We start from the raw sequence: 24,274 nt of genomic DNA on the forward strand, positions 1-24,274 counted from the left end.
TGTACAGGTGAACATTCTTCGTCGAAAAATTATATCGTATATGTATATCAAATTAATAATATTCTTAATATATAGATAATTTTGCACAAACTTAATGTAATTTGAGCATCTGGCTCAATGGTAAGAGCAAGTAAAAGGTTTTGAAACGAGGTCGAAGGTTTAATTCTTGTTGACATTAAGTTTTTAATATTATTTTTTATTAGTTAAAACTTATTAAATATTTTGTGGGTTACTTTTTAAAAATTTGCACATTCTTTATAAAAATGTCTCGCTTTAACTCCGCTATTGGTATCATAACGATAAATTTCATATTATGTCATGTAATATTTACTTTAATGTGATTGCATCTATTTTGATTTTATTTATCATTTAATGTTTAAGATAAGAAGTTTATATTGTACAAAAGTAAAGGAGATGCTTTATAATGGAACAATGATATTTATAGGTATCTGGCTAAGAAGTTATACTACGAAGATTTAGGAAAGGGTGGTGTAGACAAGCATAAATGGAGCTTAACAATTTTAAATAATATATCAATTCGAATTCATGTTAAGACATTCTTATATACAAGTCATTCATTTCGTAAAGATATTAACGAAGCAATATACTGAAAGAAAAAAGGACTCTCATATAGTGTTTATCAACGTAACGTTTCAATAGAGGTACTTGTAAGTTGATTGGAGGTCAGGGTTGTAGTTATGACATACAGTGTGGTGATCAATAACATGCATGATGGAGTTAAGACTCATGTAAGAACTGTCGAAGGAGTCCCAAAGAACTTCTCAATTTTGATGAATACACTAGGGATCAATCCTTAACTCATTTTATTAGCACTGGAAATGAACACACCAACTGGACAAATCAATCCGACATGTGTTGTGACGTATGCTATTTGAGAATGATATAATACTGATTGAGGAATTCACGGTGGCATTAACACTAAGCTAGAGATTTGGAAAGAGTCAAAACAATTCAGATTGAACTTGACCTAGATAAAATACTTGGAGTGCAAGTTTAATGACATGATTCATGAAGGGCGATGTGAAAGTATAAAATTACTACATATGTTATCCAAAATAAAAAAAGTTTTAAGTATCTTGAGTTAATTATTCAAAAGATAGGAAAATTGGTTGGGATTCTATTCATCATATTGTTGCAGGACGGATAAATCGAAGGCTCATTTTCCAAGCTTTATGTGATAAGAAGATACAACTAAAATTTAAAAGTGAATTCTATAGTGTTAGTGTGACATTTTAATATTTTTAAAAAATGAATATTAAATTTTGCATGATCACACAGACTTTGATTTTCTGGCCGTTGGTTTACTTATCACCTTTCATATGTTACAAAATATTGGATGCATGTAATGACATTCATTATTGGTGCATTACTATATTATATTACTCCAAATTGGAGTTACTGCCATTGCACATCAGTTTTGCAAAATGCCGTTGATGGCATTGGTGGGCACTTGATTGTCACTCTTAATTCCTCCATTTCTAAGATCATTTATCTTTATTATTTACCATATATTCATCTTTTTATTTATGGCTAGGAAGATTTCTTGTAGTATAAATAATGATGGTCACACAACATAGAAGAGAAAAATATAGAGTAAAAGAGTTAGTCAAAAAGAGAGTTCTTATTAGTTGAAGGGAGCTTTAGACTCAACTCTTGTCCAGAACTGTTGAGTTATCTTTTGTGAATAGGTTGTTGTATCCTGGAGGAGACAAGTCAAAGAAGACTACTGCTGAACCGGTGAAAACGTTTTCTGCAGTGGGCTTGAATCTCCTTAAATAAAGCGAGATATCCGCACCTCAGCCTGAAGAGATTTTATTTCTTCATTTCATTTTCAGTTGTAATCTTGTAATTTTTTTTGTTATTTTGTAAGTTTTCACTAACATATAGCATTAAGTGTCTGACAGTTAAGAAATCTCACCTTAAAATGATGGAACTGCGAAAATGAGATCCAACTGAATAAATTGTCTTCTAAAAGCAACGAAAAGCCATTTGAGATGCGATGGATGTATAGAAATACTAAGTAGATATGTTTAGATGTTAGTATGCATAGGACAAAGTGGGATTGACTTTCGTGGTGGACAAGATGGAAAGTTAGAGACTATGATCTTTGGGCATGTAAAGAAGAGATGCATAGTTTTACCGCAGAAGTGTGAAAAGTTGGTTATGATTGATCTGAGGAGAGGGTGATCGAAAAAGTATTGAGGAGAGATAGTTAAACACGACGTAGCATAATCTTAACTTATTGAAGACATGAACTTATACAAAGGGTGTGGAAGACAGCAACTAAGATAGAATGTTAATTAGTTGTTTAATCATATTAATTGTCATAATATTGCTCTTGTAAATTCTTGTCCTTTGATTTCTTTTGTCATGTGTTTTTCTGATACCTCAATTAATGTATTATTTTATTGCATTTTTTGTTATGTTAATATCTTTTGTTTTTATACTTCCATTATTATCTTTTTAGAAATATTGTGGACATTTTGTTCTTGCGTCACCAATAATCTCCCTACTTTTAGATAAAAATAATATTTACATTATATTCTTCAAACCTCAATTCACGAGACTACGTATATGGAGCATGTTGATGTTAACTATTTTTATAGTAACTATTTATTTTTTTGGTGATATATTTGTTCTTCACATCGTTGGCATGAGGCATTGCAAAACATCATAAAACAATACAATCAATCTAAAATATTGTTTTAATCAAAACAATACAATACAATAATTATAAAATAATATGTAACAACTCTCCGAACACACTCTTAGAAATTAGAAATTATATGACTTTAATTACCATTTCTAATTATAAGCACTTTTAACTTACATTATCTAATATCTTTTTCGCGTTTTATTTTTCTCAGGAAAAATTAATTTTCAATATGACAATTTTAATTACAATACTAAAAGAGAAGAGTCGTTATCTAACAAAAAAAGATATGCATTTACGCAATACTAAACTAAATTACAGATAATTCTATTTATTATTCTAGGAGACCAAATATTAAATAAAGGATTCAAACTCTGTCAAAAGAAAAGTGCTAATACCGTTAGATATAAACGAATGCGAGTGCCTGCCGAATTCATTTGTTAGCAAAATTAGTTGATAAAGTAAATTTGTAAGCAAAATTAGGTGATAGAGTATATAATTTTTTTTTAAGCTAAGAATTACCAAGTGATTAAACGTGTGAACTTATTCATAACTAAGCAAGTAAATAAAGTCCAAGCATGTGAGTTCCATTACTAAATAATTAATACAAATCTAAAGAGGACAAATGATAAGACATGCAATTTAGGGCTGGGCATAAATATTAATTAGAAAATCAAAATATCGTACCGAATCAAATTTTTTTAGTATTTCGGTTTTAGTTTTTTGGTTTTCGATTCGGTATTCGATACATATTGTATAAAAACTAAAAATCGAAAAAATCGAAAAAAAAAACCGAATTAAATTACCGAATATCCATCCTTAATGCAATAGGTAAATATCAAATAAGTTTGTAGTGACCTCAATTTCATGTAAATTTTTTTAAAAAAAAATTATAATAAAAAATGCAACGATTATTGAGCTATAATTGTACAATGTAAATCACCCCCTTAATGAGGAAGAGAATATAAATAATATTTTTTTAATCAAATAAATAGTTACTCGTACTATTTATCAAGCATATATTATCTATTTCGCTGTGGCAATGACTATGCATAGATTTATTGTTCTTTTATGGCTGAACTTCGAGTAATACCATTCTATTATAATATACGTGTAAAAAAATATTTTTTTTAAATATTTAATCAACAAAAAGAAAATTAAAACAATAATAATAGAAATATTCATGATTGACGCAAATATATAATGAAATTTAACAGAAGATAACAAAACAAAATAGATACGGAAATAAAATGCTTCAAATCATTATTCTAAAAATATTAAATAAAACTACTAATTCACAAATAACGAAGACTAAAAAAGACAGTGAAATGGAAGCTAAAAAATAATTCACTTGATCAACAAAAGTATGTACGTACGAAGTAACACTATTATTATTATTATTATTATTATTATTATTATTATTATTTCAATTTACCAACCCAAAATAAGAAGTATAGTTCATTATTTCTCATTATTTAATGTACAATAAGCAAATATAAGAAAAAACTATAATAACTTTATCCGATAACAAGATTAACTCTAAGAATTTATGAAGTATATATATAAACGAGACAAAATCAAACATTTAGTAGGATAGCTAAAAATATAACTTGCAACGGTTATAAAATAAAAATATTAAAAGTTAAATAACTAAGAAAAAGAAAGAAAGAACGAATACTAATGTTTTTCCTCTCAATCTTTCAATATTTATGTATCATCGGATAAGAGAAATATATATAGAAAGTTTCTAATTCTTCATGGTCATGAAATGTGAATTTTACTACGGGACATCTACATACACATTTTCTTTTAATTAATTTTTTAATCTGAAAATCATTATTTACAACAACAATTAAATTTTAAATATGCCAAAAATAAAAAAATTAAAAGTCCGTTAGTGAAATGTGAATTTTCCAACGTAAACTAATTTATGCCTAAAGTCAAATATTGTGTTGTCAAGTTCATAGTAAAAGTTATGATATTTATTATTATTTATTTTTATAAAAAAACATATATCACACCTCAAAATTAGATATATCACGAGAAATATACTTACATAAAAAAGGTATAATTTTAAGATGTATAAATTTATATCAAAGCAACGTATATTTCGTCTATTAAGAATTTAAAAAATTTATACCTATAAGAGATAGACTCAAAATATCATATCTAAAATCAAATAACATCCTCAAACACTCTTTCTTTTCTTTATAGAAAGTCATTTAACAAAATCAGTTCTTAATATCATAATTTCGAATTATAGGATATTTCAACAAAATTATCACACAACAAAAACATCACCTATTTAAATTTTAAAATCATAAAATGGAAAGAGTAAAAGTATAACACTTTTTAAATACGAAAAGTCAATAATGTTTTTATCGCTACTTACAAAAGAATATCAACAAAAAACTACATACTTTGAATGTGATTTAAAAAATCTTGTCGTATAACTATGAATGACTATTTCAAAAAAAGAGAGTAAGAGAAAATACGAATCTTTCGTGACAATGTCAATGAAAGAAAAATGAAACTCTAGAAAAGTAAAAATAGAAAAAAAATTAATTTTGAAGAATAAAAAAAACTCAATACGTACTCAAAATATAAAAACCAATTTTTATCATTTTCTCGAACACTTGACCTTTTTTCCTCCTTAAACGGGGTAAGGACATGCAAAAATGGAGAAAAAAGATAAAATGATATAAAATCAAACACTATTATAAAATTAAAATCAAATAATTCCGACCAAAATGACTGTAGATTTTATCCCTACCATTGCCATGCCAACACCAGCGTCGGTTGCACGTATGAAGAGTCACTCTCTCACGTGTGAACACACTCAACTCTCATTGGTTGAGCTACTTTTAATTACACAACACTCTTTTCCTCAAAATCTCTCAAATCTACCTTACATTGAATTCAAACAACAAAGATTTTTGTATTTTTTTTGTTAATTTTCTTACATAGAGAGCAGCCAAAATCAACACTCTGTCAATAGCCTTAAAAGCTTTTCTATTTCCCTTTTCTTTCTTTTCTTTTCTCTCTCTTTCTATACTGTTGGTTTGTATGTTTCTTGAAGTTCCAACTTTACAGCTCAAAGTTCCATTTTTCTATCTTTCTCTGTCTGAACTTTTCTTTTTTTTTAAAATTTTTGAGTGTTAGCTGTGAAATGAACTTTGGGTACTCACTTGCAGATCGAATCTAGCATTTTCAGGTACTGCTTTTATGTGGGTGTTTTAGTATGGTATAAAGGTTTAATTTTTATTTGTGGGTTTAGGATGACTCTTTTTTTAGAGCTTTTGAGTGGTTTTGGGGTTTTGGTTGTCTTAGTGTGTGCATAAAGCTTTGATCTTTGTTTGTTAATATATGCTCTTGTTTGGGAAATTGGTGGATTGTACTGAGTGCTTTAGTGGGTGTACACTGGTTCTGGGATTTGGTGACGGTGGGTTCATGTTTAGGATGACTCTTTTATATGAGCTTTAGTTGGATTGTACTGAGTGCTTAAATGGGGGTACTTGGTTTTGGCCTGAAGGGGTTTTGGTGGTTGTGGTTTTGTTAGTGTATGCATAAAGCCTTGATCTTTGTTTGTTTGTTTAGATGATGCCCTTGTTTGGAAATTTTGGTGGATTGTACTGAGTGCTTTAGTGGGTGTACACTTGTTCTGGAATTTGGTTACGATGGGTTCATGTTTGGGGTTGCTCTTTTTTTTAGAGCTTTTCTTGGATTGTACTGAGTGCTTAGATGGGGGTACTTGGTTTTGGGCTTTTGGCATTTTGGTGATTGTGCTTGTGTTAGTGTATGCATAAAGCTTTGATCTTTGTTCGTTTGTTTTGTTTAGATGATTCTCTTCTTTTCTTTTGGAAATTTTGGTGGACTAAACCGAGTGCTTTGTACACTGGTTTTGGGATTTGATGATGATTCATGACTGCATGTTTGCATTTTCTGGTGTCTGATATTGGTTTTGTCTTTGTCGGTATGGTTTGATTTTCTTTCTGTTTATTTAGATGTGATTGGTGTACATTGATTTTGGGGTCTTGTGTATGTGTCTGCTTTTTGTGGAATTGCTGAAATGTGTAGTCTCGGTAGATGAATTTTTGGCTTAGAGGGTGAATGTGTTCCAGTGAAGTGGAAATGGTACTTTTGATGCTCTTATTTTTTGTTCATGATAGTTTGATTTCTGTTTTGGGTTTGAGCAGTTAAAGGTTATACATCTGCCACCATTAGGTTTCTAGGAACTAGTAATTACATTTAGAAGGAGGTTATGTTAGAAATTTCCTTGTCAAGCTATACATGAAACAGATTCCTGGCAGTCCACGGAAACACTATTGCTAATTGACTGAAGCGAGAAACACGTTGATCAGTTAATTTATTAAGATGTTAACTGTCACTCGATTTCACTGGCACCATGCAATTGAACCAATTCAAATGCTTATTTATTCAATGAGATCGGTGTTTAGTGAAACCACCATTATGAAATTGATTGTATTCACAATAATGGTACTTCAGTCTTTTTATGAACCGCCATAAGGAAAGTGAATTGTTAGATGCAGATGGTTTCTTCAAGAATAAAGAAGTCATTCTGGGGGTTGATGCTGCCAGTAGTTGTGATTGGGTTGATTTTGTTGCGTCATGGTTATTCAAGGAGCATTTATGATCTAATTTGTGTAATTCTGAAAGTGGATGTTTATTCATTCTTTATCATATGTTGTTGACATGCTATTGCTGGTAAGGATTTGACGAAAATCCCATTTGAAGTAGTCAACTGAACAATTTACTTGAGATGAAAGATTTGGAACAACTAAAAAAATCCTTGACATGGGAATCAAAAGAGGTTTAAGAGCCAGAAGGTTATTTTTGACCTAGAAAAACAATTTAGGAGGTGTAGGGGAAGTTTTGATTCAAAGAGTGCTAAGCCAGTGAGTACATATTTTGCTGTTAGTTTTAGGTTGTCAGCTACCCAGTCACCCTAGTAAGAGGAAGAAGGTAGGCATATGCTACATGTTTCCTATTCTAGTGTAGTCGGAAGTATTTTGTATGTATTGGTGTGTATATGTCCAGACATTCCACAACAATGAGTGCAGTAACTCGATATGTGGCTTGTTCGGGTTGAAATACATAGGGTGATGGACGAGCTTTGAAATGAATTTTCAGATACTTGAAGTACTTCAAACACATGTGTAGAGTTTGCAGAAAATACTAACACTTTGAGTCAAACCAACTTAAAAGCACATTTTGGCTTGTTTTGGTGTTTGACAAATTAAAAGTAGCTTTGCTTGAATTTGATTAGTATTCATGAAAACTGATTTTGCCCATCAGGGATTTTGTGGAGAAGATGGAACTTATTTACTATATCATCCAAAACCAAAACTAAACCAAGCTGAAGATTTGTAACATGGCCTATTCTTAGTATTGTTGGATAATATTTGACCAACAATTTAACACTGTTGGTCAATTATTGGCCACAATACTATAAGCCTTTTCTTGGAACAATCTCCACTCACTTTAGCACATTGTTTCAGCTAGAAGGGAAACTGAATAGATTTTATGGTCACTTTCTGAAGATAAAGACCTGAGAGTTAGACCTTTATTTTTGATAGGAAGGGCATGCTTATCTTTTGCTAACCAATGTGCATGCTGAAGTTGGATATAGCATGATCCTGCTCTGGAGTTTGTAGTTACTCTCTCAAGATAAAGAACTGAGGCTTCCTTTTCAAATAAAAAATAAACAAGAGTCTTCATTTGTATAGATGATATAGATCAGATTATAGATTTGATAGGAAATCTGTAATTATCCATTTTTGGAGGTAGCCAGCATATCCTTAATGCTGTAGAATTCAACCTTACCAATTTCAGAAAAAAAAATACAGTCTTCATTTTCAAAAAAAGATAAAGGGCCGAGTCTTAGACTTTTAGTTGGAATTTGGAAAACTCTTGGATAGTAATCTTATATAACGAAGTTCAGGGCAATAAAAAAGATAATAATGGCATGATTATCCTTGATCAACGAAGGTTTGACTGTCTCCTTGGGGTGGGTATGCAGAATGATCCAGGCAGCTAAGTAGCATTTTTCTGAAACTTGGTTCGGGTAGCAGGGACTATCCTTCTTAACAAAAGACTTAATAAATCAGTACTCTTCTTCCATGATTCATACTGTTCATGCATATTTCTATCATTTAGCTGAATTTTACAGCAAGAACCACATATCCAGCATAATCCCATGAGGGGTGTCTGAGAAGGATAAACCCTTACCCCCCCTACCTTGTGGAGGTAGAGAGTTCGTTTCCAATTTTTGCTGAACTTTCTCAACTAAATTTGTTCTTTGTGTTCTACTCATCAGATAAAAAAATGAGTTGTTCTCTTTATTCTTAAATAGATGTACTTGAAGTTATTTGGTTATCCAGTTTGGTCTTTGGTAGGATGTTTTAAAGAAAGTAATACATGTATTAGCTATGGTATTATTTAATACCTTGTTTGGAAGTGTTCTCAACGTATGTATAATTAATACATGCATTAGTTATACATCCTATTCAGTATAATAGAGCGTATAACTAATGCATATTAACCCATAGTATTAGCAATTCCAGGTTTATTTTTATCAATACATTGGTAAACATGTTTAAAGACATAATTCATTGAATACACCAAACCAAATAGTGGATTAGAAATAATCTCAACATAACTAATCCTAACATGACTAATCCCATCATTATTGATACACACTATTCAATACTGTTCTTATACACCCTTCCAAGTAATCTTTACGAGTCTTGGGCCACAAAAGAACAATGGAAGAATAGTAACTCTCTTGGTATGATCACCCACTCTATATTTGGGAAGTTATTTCTGGATTGCCAGATGTAGCCATCACATGACGTGTATGACTCCAGAGGATAATTCAATGTTTTCCGTGCACTTTTGTAAGACAGAAGTGCCAACTACATATCAATTTAGTGTCAGACATTAGGAAATAATGTGCACCGATCTGTGAGAATTGTCTGTACATTTTCTGTTCAAGTTTTCTTCATTATTTCATTCATAATAGTTTACTTGATAGTTACATGATTCTTTCTAATATCTTTTGCTTTGGTTGTTCCTCCAGGGATCATTCTCTTTTCCATTGCTGGTTTTGTGGTGTCACATCCTGTTTACTGTATGTCCAAGGGAACCGTAGCACAGCGTAGTCCGCCTGATGTTCTTCAGTAGCCTTATTATGCTTGATCAACGCCAAGATGGGCGGCTTCTCTTTGAAAATTCAGGATTTGTTGTTTTTAAGCGTGCTGTTGCTTTGCATTTTCCCAAGACTTACACTAGCACTCAATCCTGATGGTGCGATGCCACCCATTTCTTCAGCATTTCTTGCTTGATTTGTTTATTTAGTGACAGACTAGGCACTATGTGGATTTTGATTGATGCGTGCTTGATCCAGATGATATAACAAGTCTAGTTCTTCGCCAGTTCCCTAAATCAGGGACTAGTACATTTCTGATATTTAGTTGGGATGATTGTGGGATGATATTCCACTGAAGCTTGTTTGCCTCTAAATTGGATTTTTGCTAATTTCTGATGTTTTAATGCTGCTAAGTTTCTATTCAATTGTTACTTCATACATTACCTGAATGTTATGCTAATACTACCTCACTTGATAATTGATTAATATCTGAAGTCTGTTCCATCTTGTAAGAGTTACACTTTAGTCCATGCTTTAGACATTTCTACATCTTTGCAGGTCAAGCGCTTGTCAATTTTAGGATTGCAATATCTGGTTCCGATGGTGTTCTTGAGCAGTGGAGACCAGAAGATTCTGACCCATGTGGCTGGAAAGGAGTACAATGTGACTCAAAATCAAAGAGAGTTACGTCTTTGTGAGTATCTGTATTATTGTTAAAACATCTCTGCCGGTGATGGCATTGTTATGGTTCTAGTTATTTTTGACATATTTATTTTGGGCTCCACAATTCTGAAATATCTGAAACGTTTTGATTTAAAATAACACTAAATGAATGCTGAGAATCCCTAGTAGTTGTGATATAGTAATTTATGGATCAAATTGGATCTTTGATCTTGTAGAACTGAATTACAGCTGATCTTGACTGTATACGGTAGTGGTTTTCGATTGCATATTGCGTTTCTGTAGGTCTGATCCTCTAGCACCATTTTACTGGGCTACTTGTCAAATGACCTGAATTTGATATCTTCATCCAAATATCCCTACAAAAAATTATCTTTAAGTAGTTTTATATTTAAGATCTGAGTTGATTTCGCAATTTGTATTGAACTAAGAAGAGACTAGTTTTTACTAACACTTCACACTTACCTATAATCTATATTAGAACACACTGATACTTTACTTCTAACATAGCCTATGTCATATTGGAGTCACTATTTGAACTACTACAATTGTTGTCTTTTGATCATCCAGAAGCCTCCCTAATCACAAACTGAGTGGATATATATCACCAGATATTGGGAAGCTAGACCAGTTGCAGTTTCTGTATGCTTCTTTTCCCTTTTATTTATTCTTGTTTTCAATTATTGTCAGTGTCACTATACTATGCTAACACAAATCTCATCTAATGCAGGGCTCTTCATGACAATAATTTCTATGGGGCAATACCTCCTGCATTGGGAAATTGTACAAACCTGAAATCTCTGTAAGTTTTGCAGTGAACTTCTTTGGTGTGACCTGCATATTTAATTCTCTTCTATTATTGAGGCGCTTGAGTTTCTGCTATTAAGCACTTGTGAGAATCTGAAGAACTCCAACTACCTTACATGCTATTTGAAGGAGTTCTTGGGGTCCCACCTCCCAGCTCTTATTTCTTCCCCTTAACCTCACTACCATCTGAATCGTACTAAGCCTGAACCACTCCATATTCTCATGACTCATTTTTCAGAAGAAACTCGCATTAATACCCTGGTTGGAATTTTGTGATTTCAGTAAAAGATTTTATGCATTATATCATGATTGGTCCTCTTTTTGCAAAGTAACAAGGATACTTGTACAAACTATAAAAGTAAAACTGACATTTCGTTTTGTGGAGTTTGAGCAAAAAAAGTTGAGTGCAAAACTAAATATCCTTATGGAGAGTGGACATATTTAACACTCTTTTCAGTTCATGTATAGATTAATCACTTCATCTCCGGTCATATTGCACAACCAGCATGTCATTGATAGATGTTGTAGTCCTTGCTATGCTACTAATCTTGATATGTAAAATAGAACAAACTAAAGCTGTATTTTGGTTTTGATAAAATTCAAGAGAGGTTTGAGCGACTTTTTTTCTTGGCGCTGCTTTAGAATTTGAAATTACGAAGTTAATGATGTACATGCTAACTAATTTGCTAGGAATTTCAATTCTTTTATGCAGGTTTCTTCAGAGTAATTATTTAAGCGGATGGATTCCTGATGAGTTGGGAAACCTTCCTGAGCTTGAGAATCTGTAAGACTTCCCGTCTCATATTTTGAATCTCTTTTCTCAGTTTCTGTGCATGCTGGTCTGCAGGTCGCAAGCTCCTGCATGGTCCGTTCACCTTAATCTGAATAAGCAAGCATGATATTTGGATAACATTTTGTTTTTTGTTAATGACTGTACCTATGCAACGAAAATATCTATCATTATATAGACACTAGACAGTCCTCGAATAAAAGATACAACCTTTCCTTTTAAAAACTTTTGACAGTTTGCACTTTCTAATACTAATACCTTGGTGAATTTACACACCTACCAGCCCTTCATTAAGTTTTCTTTATCAATTCTTCCTATCCTTCTTCTCAATGCCATCATGCTTTTGCCTGTCCATTTCACACAAACTCCAATTCAACTATATGTTTGCTGTATAAGCTTTTGTTCTGTTTTACTTTTTAGGATAGGAAGCTGTGTTTTCTGTATGTTGATTGTTACCACATACTACAGTACACTTTGTTGTCCTAAATGGACCAGCCTCTGCCCTGCTTATCCTGGCATCTTCCTTGCTAATTTGAACATCCTTCTTGTGCATTTTTCCTCCCTCTGAGCATGAAGAGCCTTTGGAACGATAGGCAACTGGCGGTTCATTGTTCTATTGTCATTGCTCCGCTGTCCGGAGTTATTTGCATGTCTCATGGTGTGTCATTTCTCTACTGATGCAATAACTGGTGCTTCACACCCTAGCGTCATTGTGGTCTGAGGTAGCTGGAAGATTTCTTGAATTAGCTGGAAGGATTTTACAGTGAAGGGGATGGACCATCATATCAACTTATTTCTTCTGCATGTGTCATATCTTAGGGATCTGGTTATTGGGGTCATGAGTGTTTTTCTTGCTAGACTGTTGGAGTCATGAGTGTTTTTCTTGCTAGATTGGTGTAACGTTTTCTTTTCCCATTAAAAGAGCTAAGGAAAGTCGTGCATACTTTACCTCTTTACTGTTCCAGGAAATGGAGAGAAACCTAATTGAGTAATAAAAGGCTTAACATTGCAGTTTGTTGGAAAAAAAGATAAAAAGGCTTTAACAGAGGAAAAAGTGCCATTTTTTGCTTGTTAGTTTGATTAAGTCTGGGTAAAATTTTCTTATCCTTTTATAAGTATGTAACTACTAATGCAAATCTAATTAACCTGTCTCAATTCTACGCTTGTGATAGATTGTTCAGCTTAGTAATTACTTCTACAGTCAACCAATTGATGTTGGTTTATTACTTTTGCTAGAGATCTTTCAAGCAACTCTCTCAGTGGAAACATTCCATCATCCCTTGGCAAGCTGAACAATCTTGGCATTTTGTGAGTGCCCTAAAAGTTCTTTTGTCGTAACTAATAACTTAAATGTGTAAAATATTACTCAAGAGGTGAGGTTGGTTTGTGCTGCCGAATTAATATTTGTTGTTCAATGTTTACAGCAACGTGTCAACAAATTTCTTGGTTGGGCAGATACCTTCAGATGGACACCTTGCCAAGTTTGGAAATGATTCGTAAGTAACACCAATACAAAATCCTTCTTGTCAAGTGCATTTGAATTTTCAAAGCATCTATGGAATCTATAATCATTTCTTTACTCAGATTCTCTGTTTGGTTTACATAATGTTGACATAACTAGTGTATGTCCATACGTTTGAAGCATCTTTATCAACTCCACATTATTTCTTTTTCAAATATCAGCGTCCTCGTGTGCCTAACTGTTTGTTTTCAGAAATCTACCAAAAAAGATTGTAATAATTCTGGTATGACACTGAGGGTGTTGGCTGAATTGCCAATTGCATTTGAAATTAGGATTGAGGTCCTCAATTCTTTAAAGTCCTGAACCCCGCACTGTTTAGTAAATTGTGTATCAGTGAAAATGAAGGGTATGCAGTTGTAGCCTTTGATACTAGCATTTGCTTGAATCTTGAGTAGTACCCATCATTGGAAAAGGAGAAAGACTTGTATGGATGTGCACAGAATAGCTGCCTGATGTAATTTGACCTAAAACTTGTAATTTACAACTTGCCCTCTGATTGGCTTGATTTACATGATTTCTAATTTTAAATTTATGACAGCTTTCTTGGAAATCGTAACTTGTGTGGCAAACAAGTTAGTCAGGACTGTAACAATGGAGGTCCTTCAATATCCCCGTCCCCGGATTCAGGTAAATGTTTACCCATTATCAACATAAAATAATAATGAAATATCAAGTCCAATTTCTCTGTAAGGGTGATTGCATATGACCATATTGACAGAATCATTTCTCATCTGCTCAAGGACCCCTAGTGACAGAATCATTTCTCACATGTTCAAGGACCCCTAGTGACAGAATCATTTGCCCTCAGTGCTTAGTTCAAGTGGCAAAGTTGAGGGACTTGTGACTTGGGTCACAGGTTCGATCCATGCGACATGTGAAGTAAGCCTGGTATTTAAGTGGAAAAGGGGTATAGGGGTGGACCCCTTATCCTGGAGTTTTGAGGTTGGCCCTAAGGGTTGGCCCGACAGATTTGTCGGTCATGAAAAAAGGATACCTAGTGTTTCGGCTGCTTAAGATGACAACACATTATCTTTTTAGAATGTTGAATTCTAGATTTCGTTGTTTTTCTAAAAATTAAAGACCTAGTATATGTCTCTCTTTTTTTTTTTGGGCAAGTATCTTCATATTATTAATTTCTAATATATATTAAGGTAATTCATGGTATTGCAATAGGTACAACTTCCTTTGGCTTTTGTGTAATGTATTGACTAGAATCTCATATGATATTTGTGAAGGATTTGTTCATCTGTCTGGCTTTAACAAGAAAACTTATTACTTCAAATGGCAGAATCATACAAGTATGCGAACTCATAGTTTTAAGTAGCGTCATGTACTGAGAACATGACCTGATGGAGTAGTTACTTGTCTCTGGATACGTAGTCTTTTCTGCTGCTTCTTTGTTTCTCTGTTTTTCTTTTCTTTCAAGTATTTCACTTATTTCCTTTCATGTTTCATGGTAATATCTCATATTTTCCATGTTTCTCAGCCCAAAGCCAAAATAAGAATGGTCGACTACTTATAAGTGCATCTGCCACTGTGGGCGCACTGCTTTTAGTGGCACTGATGTGTTTCTGGGGCTGTTTCCTCTACAAGAGACTGGGTAAAAATGATGGCAAAAGTCTTGCAATGGATATTTGTGCAGGTCGTTATCTATAACCTATGTAGAAATTACCATTATAATGTTTTAATCTTTATTTGCTTTATGCTCTTAATTCCTTGTATAAAAGGTTTAACCATCCAATTGTTAAATTATCAGGTGCATCGATTGTGATGTTCCATGGAGATTTACCCTACTCTTCCAAGGACATCATCAAAAAACTGGAGACTCTGAATGAAGAGCACATTATTGGTTCTGGGGGCTTTGGAACTGTATACAAACTTGCAATGGATGATGGCAATGTATTTGCCGTGAAGAGAATTATCAAGATGAATGAAGGCTTCGATAGATTCTTCGAAAGGGAGCTTGAAATTCTTGGAAGTATTAAGCACCGGTATCTGGTAAATCTGCGAGGATATTGCAATTCTCCGACATCAAAGTTGTTGATATATGACTTTTTATCAGGAGGTAGCCTAGATGAAGTTCTGCACGGTGAGACATACTTTTCTCAGTAAAATTTCTTGTGCTCTACAATTGGTGAAAATGTTTATTAATTTGTGGATTTAGCACATAAGCTGTGTTTGGTGAGAATTTCTGGGTTCTCTCTTTAAATTGGCAAATTATTTGAGATTTTAGCAATCTTGATATTCATAGCAAAATAGGGTTGTTTATCTTCCCTGTATAACACCTGATTGAAATTTGGGTTGTGTGGCTCAGTTGGGAGATAAAACGCGCAAGTTAATAATAGTAACAGTAAACAGAAACATAAGTTATATTGGATATATATGCTTTTTATGGAAGCATGAAAGACCTGCTGTTTTTTAAATGCAAAATTCATATGCTGATAAGAGCAAACATACTAGACATTGGGTCTAGTAAGAAGGAGGATAAATTATGAACAGGGATCACTTTCTACTGCTATTATTATTGATTCAACCAGTGAAATATAGTCCCAAAAAGTCTGCCAGATTGTCACTGGGGCAGAAGGGAATGCTGTAAAACCACTGCCAGATTGTCACTGGGGCAGAAGGGAATGCTGTAAAACCATTGTTCAATATGCAATTGATTGGAAAAATATTGTAGCCTTTGGAGAAAGTTTCTGAATGGATTGACTAAACTAGGTGACAATGTCCTAATGCAACTCTAAACTTACTTGGGTTAGTACCCGTTGGCTTGATTGTATAAATTTCTTACCTTTTAATACAAATAAAAGTGGATAATGATTACATCTTTGGCTGGTGCAGATGGCACTCCGGAAATGTTTTCACGTCTAGACAGTTACGAAGTAGTGGAGAGTAATTAGCTAACTAACAAAGACACTCTGATGGCACCAAAGAATATCTTGGTGTGTCATCGATGTTTCATGTGTGTGCTATATTTTGTGTAAACATTGCTATAGATTTTTATTATGATGATGACATGACTAGAGCTTAAATAGAAACATGGTCTGAGGATTCATATAGCTGATCCCAACTTGGTCGGGATTGAGGCTTAGTTGTATTGCTGTAGAACTTAAAATATGGACTTCGTTTTCATAAGTAACTTTGATTTTACACATTTTAATTCCTTTGCTTTAGTTTACCAGATGGCTAGCTTGCAGCCCTTTTATGCAGCTATATTGCATGAGAACCACTTATAGACTTGGGGTAAATGACAGTACAATAGTATTGTGTAGCTAATTTTTATCCATAGATAGTACAATCAGTAGGAAAAAATGATGTTTGTCAAAATGGTCGAATATCTCGATGAGTCAGTGTTCTTCTATTCAATAGAGTAACAAAATGAGTGTCGTGTTTGGGAAGTGGACAGTGACATGATGTTTGCTTTCAGCATCTAGGGTGGAAAACAATGCATGTTAAATTGCTGATGCTTTTTAGACATTTTCAGATCTTCAGAGTTGAGTTTTAGATTTGACTATTGTCTTTTGGGTCCATTTTAACATCATTTTTGAAATATTTTATACAGAGAGATCTGAGCAGTTAGACTGGGGTGCACGGCTGACTGTAATCATGGGAGCTGCAAAAGGGCTGGCATATTTACATCACGATTGTTCTCCTCGAGTAATACACCGTGACATAAAGTCTAGCAACATTTTGCTTGATGGAAACTTTGAGGCTCGAGTATCTGATTTTGGACTGGCCAAATTACTCGGGGATGAGGAGTCTCACATCACAACAATTGTAGCTGGCACATTTGGGTATTTAGCTCCAGGTACTCGCAATGATTAGACATTTGTCATCACATTTTACTTAGGAAGTTGCAAATATTAAACTATGCATGAAATGAATTTCTGCTGCTACTATAGATGAAACTGGGGAGAGAGTGATCTGGTTATCTCTTTCTGTAATCAGGTTTCACTACTTTTCAAGTACAAACTGGTTACTGCTTGTCTGTAGAAGTTGCACCTGTGATGTCTTTCTTTCTCATGCTTATTTTTCTTGATATTGACAAAAGATAATATGAGACCTAGTTCAATGACAAAAGGTGGGAGGGAGAGGAATTAGTTCCACATCGAAGGTTTCTCTTGAGGCATCGAACATAATGTTTTCTAGCATTTTTATCTCTGCTGCATCAAGTTGTAACATGTGATGAGAGGTTATCTATGTACTTGAAAGAATTTAGTTCTCCTTGCTGTGCCATGTGGAAATCTGATTTTGTATGCTTTCACTTGGGGCAGTTGATTTCTGCTTCACTTGATATATCGCCTTTTGTTTTACGGCTTATGTGTTTCTCTTCTCTATCTTTTTTTCAAGAATACATGCAGAGTGGTAGGGCTACAGAAAAGACAGATGTTTATAGTTTTGGAGTTCTGGTTCTTGAAGTCATAAGTGGGAAGCGGCCGACTGATGCATCATATATTGAGAAGGGCTTCAATATTGTAGGCTGGGTATGTTGTGTGATTAATCGCATCTTACTTCTAATCATATAAGTGTATTCTCTCTTGGTTGAAATTTCTTACATTCCTTTTGCGAGGTAGCTAACATTATTTTTTAGAACCTACAAATGTCATCATGGCTACTTGTTGGCATGATTAACCATTTTGCCCATTATCTCTAGTTATGCATATAATTTATCGTGGTCCCAATCTTTTCGGCTACCAGAGCCCAGACTGCAGAGATGCATGTGAGCTTCACTTGAGGTCTCTATTGGAGCAAGGTTAAAATTATCTAAAGAAAAACTAAGTGGGCTAATTCATCATACCATCATAAATAGTTGCACTGTAGTTTTATGTTTCCATATTTGCATCTCGTGAGATCCTAAATGGGTAAGGCTGGAAAGTTTATTTGCCACTTCTAGCTTTTGCCCCAACCCCAACTCCCTTCCAGTTCCTCTTCCCCCTGATTTTGCAACTACTGCCACGCTCCTATCCTTGTTTGGGGGTGGGGGGTGAGAATGATATTACTACAGGGATAGAGTTAGAGGGAGGCATGCTGGTGGGCAAGTTATTCCAACTTTTAAGATTTGAAGTTACAAGTGTTTTAAGCCATAAGAGGTTAGTTTTTCAACAAAAAAGAAGCAGGAAGAAGAGGTTGTTAGTTGAATATGCATAAGGGCTGGACTGAGTGTGGTACGAGCACAAAATTATTAAGGTAAAACTTGTATTGTAGACAATCAGTATGATGGTTCTGTAAAGATATAAAACAGTGTTAAGTCTCTGTGGCCATTAATTCATGAAGAATTATTTAGGGACAATAAGGAGAAATTTGAAGCAAAATGAGCCAAAGAGTGCAATTGGAGAATGAAAATAATGATGAGCCTTTTCCCTCAAGATAGGTAGGAATGGGTAAGAGCCTGAGGGAGAAGACTGTTTATGCACCAAAACAATGTTAAAATCTGCAAAAAATGATAAAAGAGTTTATAATCATTTTAAAAAGAAACGCATATTATTGATATATGCACCTGACTAAACCGAATATCGTCACTGATCAAATGAATTTTAAGAACAATCCAAAATCAGTCTAGTTTTATGGTTGTTTGATCAAACTATATGAAAACCCAAAACAAATTGGACCATTTGGTAGAAAATCATTCCATTTATTGTATTAATTTTTTGCAAAAGAATTTTTCCACTTTGTTGTAGTGAAGTATCCTGCCCGAGTAGGATAAACAGATCATATGACTTGCATTGTAGGTATTTTATTCATATAACTGATCTTCTAAACCCTTGCCATACTCATCATGCAGCTGAATTATTTAGCATCTGAGAATAGACGGACAGAGATAGTTGATCCGCTTTGTGAACGAGTGCAGACTGAAAGCCTTGATTCCCTGCTTTCAGTTGCCACTCAGTGTGTTTCTTCAAGCCCCGACGACAGGCCCACAATGCACAGGGTTGTTCAGATTCTCGAATCTGAAGTCATGACTCCATGTCCCAGTGACTTCTACGATTCAAGCTCGGATTGAAGGCTCTAGTTAGATGTGAAGAAAATTAATGATTTGAGTTTCCATCTGCAACTTCATGCAGTAAATTGAGGAGTGATGCAAGTTTATGGGGATTAAAAAGTCTGCAAAGATTCTTCTATTGTACTATAATTATCGATTCTTTCTGCAGATGAACAACGAAAAAAGATCAGTTCAACTGCCATCACTCCTCAAATTCAGAGTTGCTAGCTAGTTATCACGAGGTTCATCGTGCTTAATCCTGTTTTTGATTTCATCATTTTTGAGCTTTTCATTTCACCAGGGGAACGGAATGTGTACGAGTGGCATCAGCAATCAAATCTCTTTTGTATCTTTCATTTGCCTTTTGTTTGTAGGTTTTCTTGCTGTAATTGTATATGGAAATGATTGAATTGATTCGACACTTACCTTTTGCTAAGTTGATATCCTTTTTGTATATTATGATGCTTCCCACAATATCACTTGACTGCAAGTATTTTGCCTTTTCACTTTATTTCTGTTGATCTCTTTTGTAGTTTCTCTTCCACTTATGATGTCATGAACTGAAACACAGATATTGTGATAATTTAGTTGTTAAATTTAGTTTATAATGACTTATTCTTTAGTAAACAACACAGGCCTAGTAAAGTTGATAAAGACATATTTTGAACTTAAAAATGATGATAAATTTTTTTATTTATGTACCTTGTATCTTGAAGATCCGTACATTCCTGGTGGCTCACTGACTATTATTGTTAGTCTGTGCAGAAGCAATAAAATACACATGAGATTTTCGAAATTATGGAAAACTTCTTGTAAAATATATAAGTAATATACTACAAACAATATAGACCAAAAATATGAGAAGTAGAATGTAGAGATTATCTTATTCAAATGTCTAAAAGTTTTACTTACGAGGGTGAATGAACAATTCTATTTATTGGATGATGAATCACTCCAAAGGTCACCATATCACGTGTCATAATAAATAGATATATTTTTAGCCAAAAAAATTCAGATTAAGTTAATGGACAATCGAATCAGTTCAATGGATTCATCAAATGTTTAGCTTTTATACACAAACTCTTTAATTCTTTTGATTGTAATTTTTGAGTTTTTAGATTGTTATATTCTATTAATGAAATTAAAGATTCTGTTTCATGGAAGTTAATTGGTCTAGCCAAAAAAAAAAAGTGAAGTGGTGTAACAATATCTTACCAATTGAGTATCAAAGTGACTATTCTCGGGTGGTGGCATATTTTTTTGTCTTATAAGATCGTTCTTTGTAATTCTTCTAATCGGGACTGTTTATATAAATCCACAATCATACGTATCTCCATATATAGTCTGTCAACCAAAACTCATAAATTTATTATTCACAGAAAGAAAGTAAGCACACAAATTTATAAAAATATACCTGAATTGTTTTGACGGACGATTTGTTCAAAAGTTTAAGTTGTTTTTCCATCTCTACGTCTTCTAGTTTGAATAACTTTGTTTCTCCTTGAACCCCATTGTAACTCAGAAGAAAAAATAGCGATCCATCTATTTTTTGATGCCTCAACATTGCCTAAATTCATAAACTTGTTTTATAAAGATGATTATGTTGATATATACCAAACTACTAAGCAACCAAATTAATTAACACAAAATAGCACCACACAGAGAACTAACCTGAATTTTTAGGTGTAGAAAAGTAGAAGAATGTGAACACATGTATACCACCTTTGTTTAATATGATGCTTTGTATAAAGAGTTGACGAATTTATTCTTCATAATTTCCACAACAAGAATTTATATTACTATAAATGTTGATTGCTCATTTCCAAAAGACATGATTATGGATCAGGATTAGGGATATACTAAAAGGAAAATTGATGAATCGAATTAAATTGAAAATATGAGTCAAACTGGAAAAAAAATAATTAATTATTTCGTTTGACTGACTATAAATTGTAGTACCTAATTGAAAATTAGAGTCAAAACGAAAAAACATTAGTATTAATAAATAGATTGATTTGACTTGATTAAGTATTATAAAAATATATCCGGCATAATTGATTTGATTGGATTTTAACCCAAAAAAGTCAAATCAAACCAAACCAATGAATATGGTAGCTTATAGGAATTAGTAAGTCAAATAAAGTCAAATATCAATACTAATACTACCAAAAAAAAATAATTCATAAATAGCTAAGAGTTGAAATTAAATCACATTTTTAGCTATAATTTATCTAAGGGAAAATAATAAATATATCCCAAAATATTGTGAACGGTATATAAATACCCTTCGTCATACTTTTCGTTCATTAATGCTCTTGACATCAATTAACCAGTGCACATTTGTCCCTCCCACTAACAGAAGACTTACTTGGTACGCGTGACACAATCCGACGGCTCAACTCGGTTTGACCAATTTTTAAAGCCAAAATTCAGATACCTGCCCATTACCAGTTTAACCCACCTAAATTTTTACCCAAAAAAAACTATCTAAAAAAATAAAGAAAAAGCCTTATCCTTAGGGGTGGGAGGGGGCCGCAAAGAACGACGCTCTGAGGCCGAGGAGGGAGGGGGATTGGAGGAAGCCTCGTGAAACGACCCCTCGAGGTGGGAGAGGGCCTCGAGGCACGACGCTTCGAGGGGGAGGAAGTGAGAGGTGGCATCGGGGCACGACGCCTCAAGGTCTAAAAGGTGGGTGTAGGCCTCGAGGCATGACGCCTCGAGGTCTAGAGGGTAGGAGAGAGCCTCAGGGAACGATGACTCGAGGTTGAGGGTGGGAAGAGGCCTCGAAGTGCGACATCTCGAGGTCAGGGTGGTACGACTGGGCCTCGTGGCATGGCTCATTGAGGCTAATGGGGTAGAAGAGGGCCTCAAGGGCTAGGGGTGGAGGGTAGGAGAGGGGAGGGCCTCAGGGCACAACTCCTCGAGGCTGGGGGCCTCGGGGCACAGTTCCTTGAGGTCGGGGCAGGGGGTTGGGTTCATTGAGGCATAGTGCCTCGAGGCACGACGCCTCGAGGACGAGGGGTGAGTGTAGGCCTCAAGGTGGTAGGGGGCCTCAGAAAATGACACCTCGAGGATGGGGGAGGGGGTAAGGGCCTAGGGGCACGACACCTTATTTTATTAAATACCCACACACTAACATGTTGGAACTTTTATTTAATACTCAATTTAGTCTGAACATGTGACTCAGAGAATTCACGAGTATCACACAAAATGCTAACAGAATGAACGTGTAATGTATGAATATCACATGAAATGTACATTTGATGCACATAATGAATGTGTGATGCACAATTGCTACTGCCTTTGTCAATATGAAAATACGAACTAGCCTATTTATAGCTAGAGCTGATACATGTAAACATTTGGAACGGTTTTGTTCAAAACCTTATGAAAATCATCACAATCACTGCCAATAGGATGATGATCATGACCGGCAAACCATTGAGTTTATCTTCGGCTTCTCCTTCAGTCGCGATCACACGTAACAATGGCCATGTCGTAAGCAACTATAACAAAAGAAGAGGAAGTTAGTAATGCAATATGAAGATTACATACATTACAAATTCATAAACACTACTTACAAGTATTATTTGCATGATGCATGGGTGGTCATGGGTGGAGCTATAACCAATCAAGTGAAAACATTTGTTTGTCAACAAAGTTATGTCATTGTTATTTTAGAATAGAACACAAATGTACATTATGCCAACAAAGCTTTTGGAGATCCATTGGCATGTGAGAAACTTGAAAATATTTCCTAACAAATAGATGAATCAAAGTAAGTATGTTGTTTTATATTTTATAGGTTGGTACTAAAAAATTGTTCTAATTCTTATATATTATCTTACTTTTTGTAGTTATTGTGTCTATTTACTTGTGCATTTTCTGACTATGTTTGTCGAGGATATATAAACATATCAATGTCAATTTTGATTGTGAAAATGTTCGATTGAGATACCGAGCACTACTTTGGGACTACGGAAAGAGGAAAATTGATAAGTATTGTTAGTGAATGTGAATCAAGTAGGAAAGGTCGTCAGTTACGCCAGAAGGGGAATGATTAAAAAGGAATTTCTACCTTGTAGATTTAATATTTCTTTTACATTTATTAATTAAATTAGAAGAAGTTGTTAGAGTTTGTTAAGGTAAGAAGATTATTTTTGCTATTTTTTTCTCTGTCAATAAATATTTATCGAAAATAGAAATAAATAAAATGACAATTTTCTTTATATTCTTGCTTTCGTTTTCCAATACATCCTTTGAAATGAAAGAACGCCGTGTTCAAAACCTTACTTGTAGGCAATAATAGATACTTACAATACTAAAAGTCACTATAATTCCGACGGTAGTCGGGACAACTCATTATTTTACACTTCCATGTAAATATATATTAGTGGTGATAAATATGAAAACACGGTAAAACTTTAACTTCTTCGTTCACCTCAAACTTAGACAAACATATATGACATTCTCTAACGTCATCTTTAGACGCAACATTATACTGCATGATTGGAAATGACTGAACCACTCTAGGGACCACAGTCTAAGCTCTAATAGCGATGAAGCAGCGGTACAAGTATTGTAAGTATAGGATAATGATCACGACCGGGAAGCCTTTGAATTTATCTGCATCTTCTCTTTCTGTCGCGACA

The 24,274-nt window shown here is 34.0% G+C and overlaps 1 protein-coding gene across 2 annotated transcripts; it reads left to right on the top strand.

The window, feature by feature from the left end:
• The first annotated feature begins 5,578 nt into the window (after positions 1 to 5,578).
• LOC107028457 (LRR receptor-like serine/threonine-protein kinase FEI 2) lies at positions 5,579 to 20,133 on the top strand. 2 transcript variants are annotated; one of them, XM_015229533.1, is made up of 14 exons: positions 5,579 to 5,888; positions 9,774 to 10,000; positions 10,401 to 10,536; positions 11,094 to 11,165; positions 11,254 to 11,325; positions 12,043 to 12,114; positions 13,357 to 13,428; positions 13,545 to 13,616; positions 14,181 to 14,269; positions 15,129 to 15,284; positions 15,399 to 15,731; positions 17,205 to 17,450; positions 17,993 to 18,126; positions 19,425 to 20,133. In XM_015229533.1, the coding sequence occupies exons 2-14, from the start codon at positions 9,904 to 9,906 to the stop codon at positions 19,641 to 19,643; spliced, it is 1,770 nt and encodes a 589-aa protein (XP_015085019.1). In that variant the 5' UTR covers positions 5,579 to 5,888; positions 9,774 to 9,903; the 3' UTR covers positions 19,644 to 20,133. The 2 variants fall into 2 exon arrangements, with proteins under 2 accessions (XP_015085019.1, XP_027775206.1); XM_027919405.1 differs by having other exon boundaries at positions 5,593 to 5,888; positions 11,097 to 11,165.
• Positions 20,134 to 24,274: the final 4,141 nt, after the last annotated feature.

This window comes from Solanum pennellii, chromosome 8 (genome assembly GCF_001406875.1).
Source record: "Solanum pennellii chromosome 8, SPENNV200".
Lineage (NCBI taxonomy): Eukaryota > Viridiplantae > Streptophyta > Magnoliopsida > Solanales > Solanaceae > Solanum > Solanum pennellii.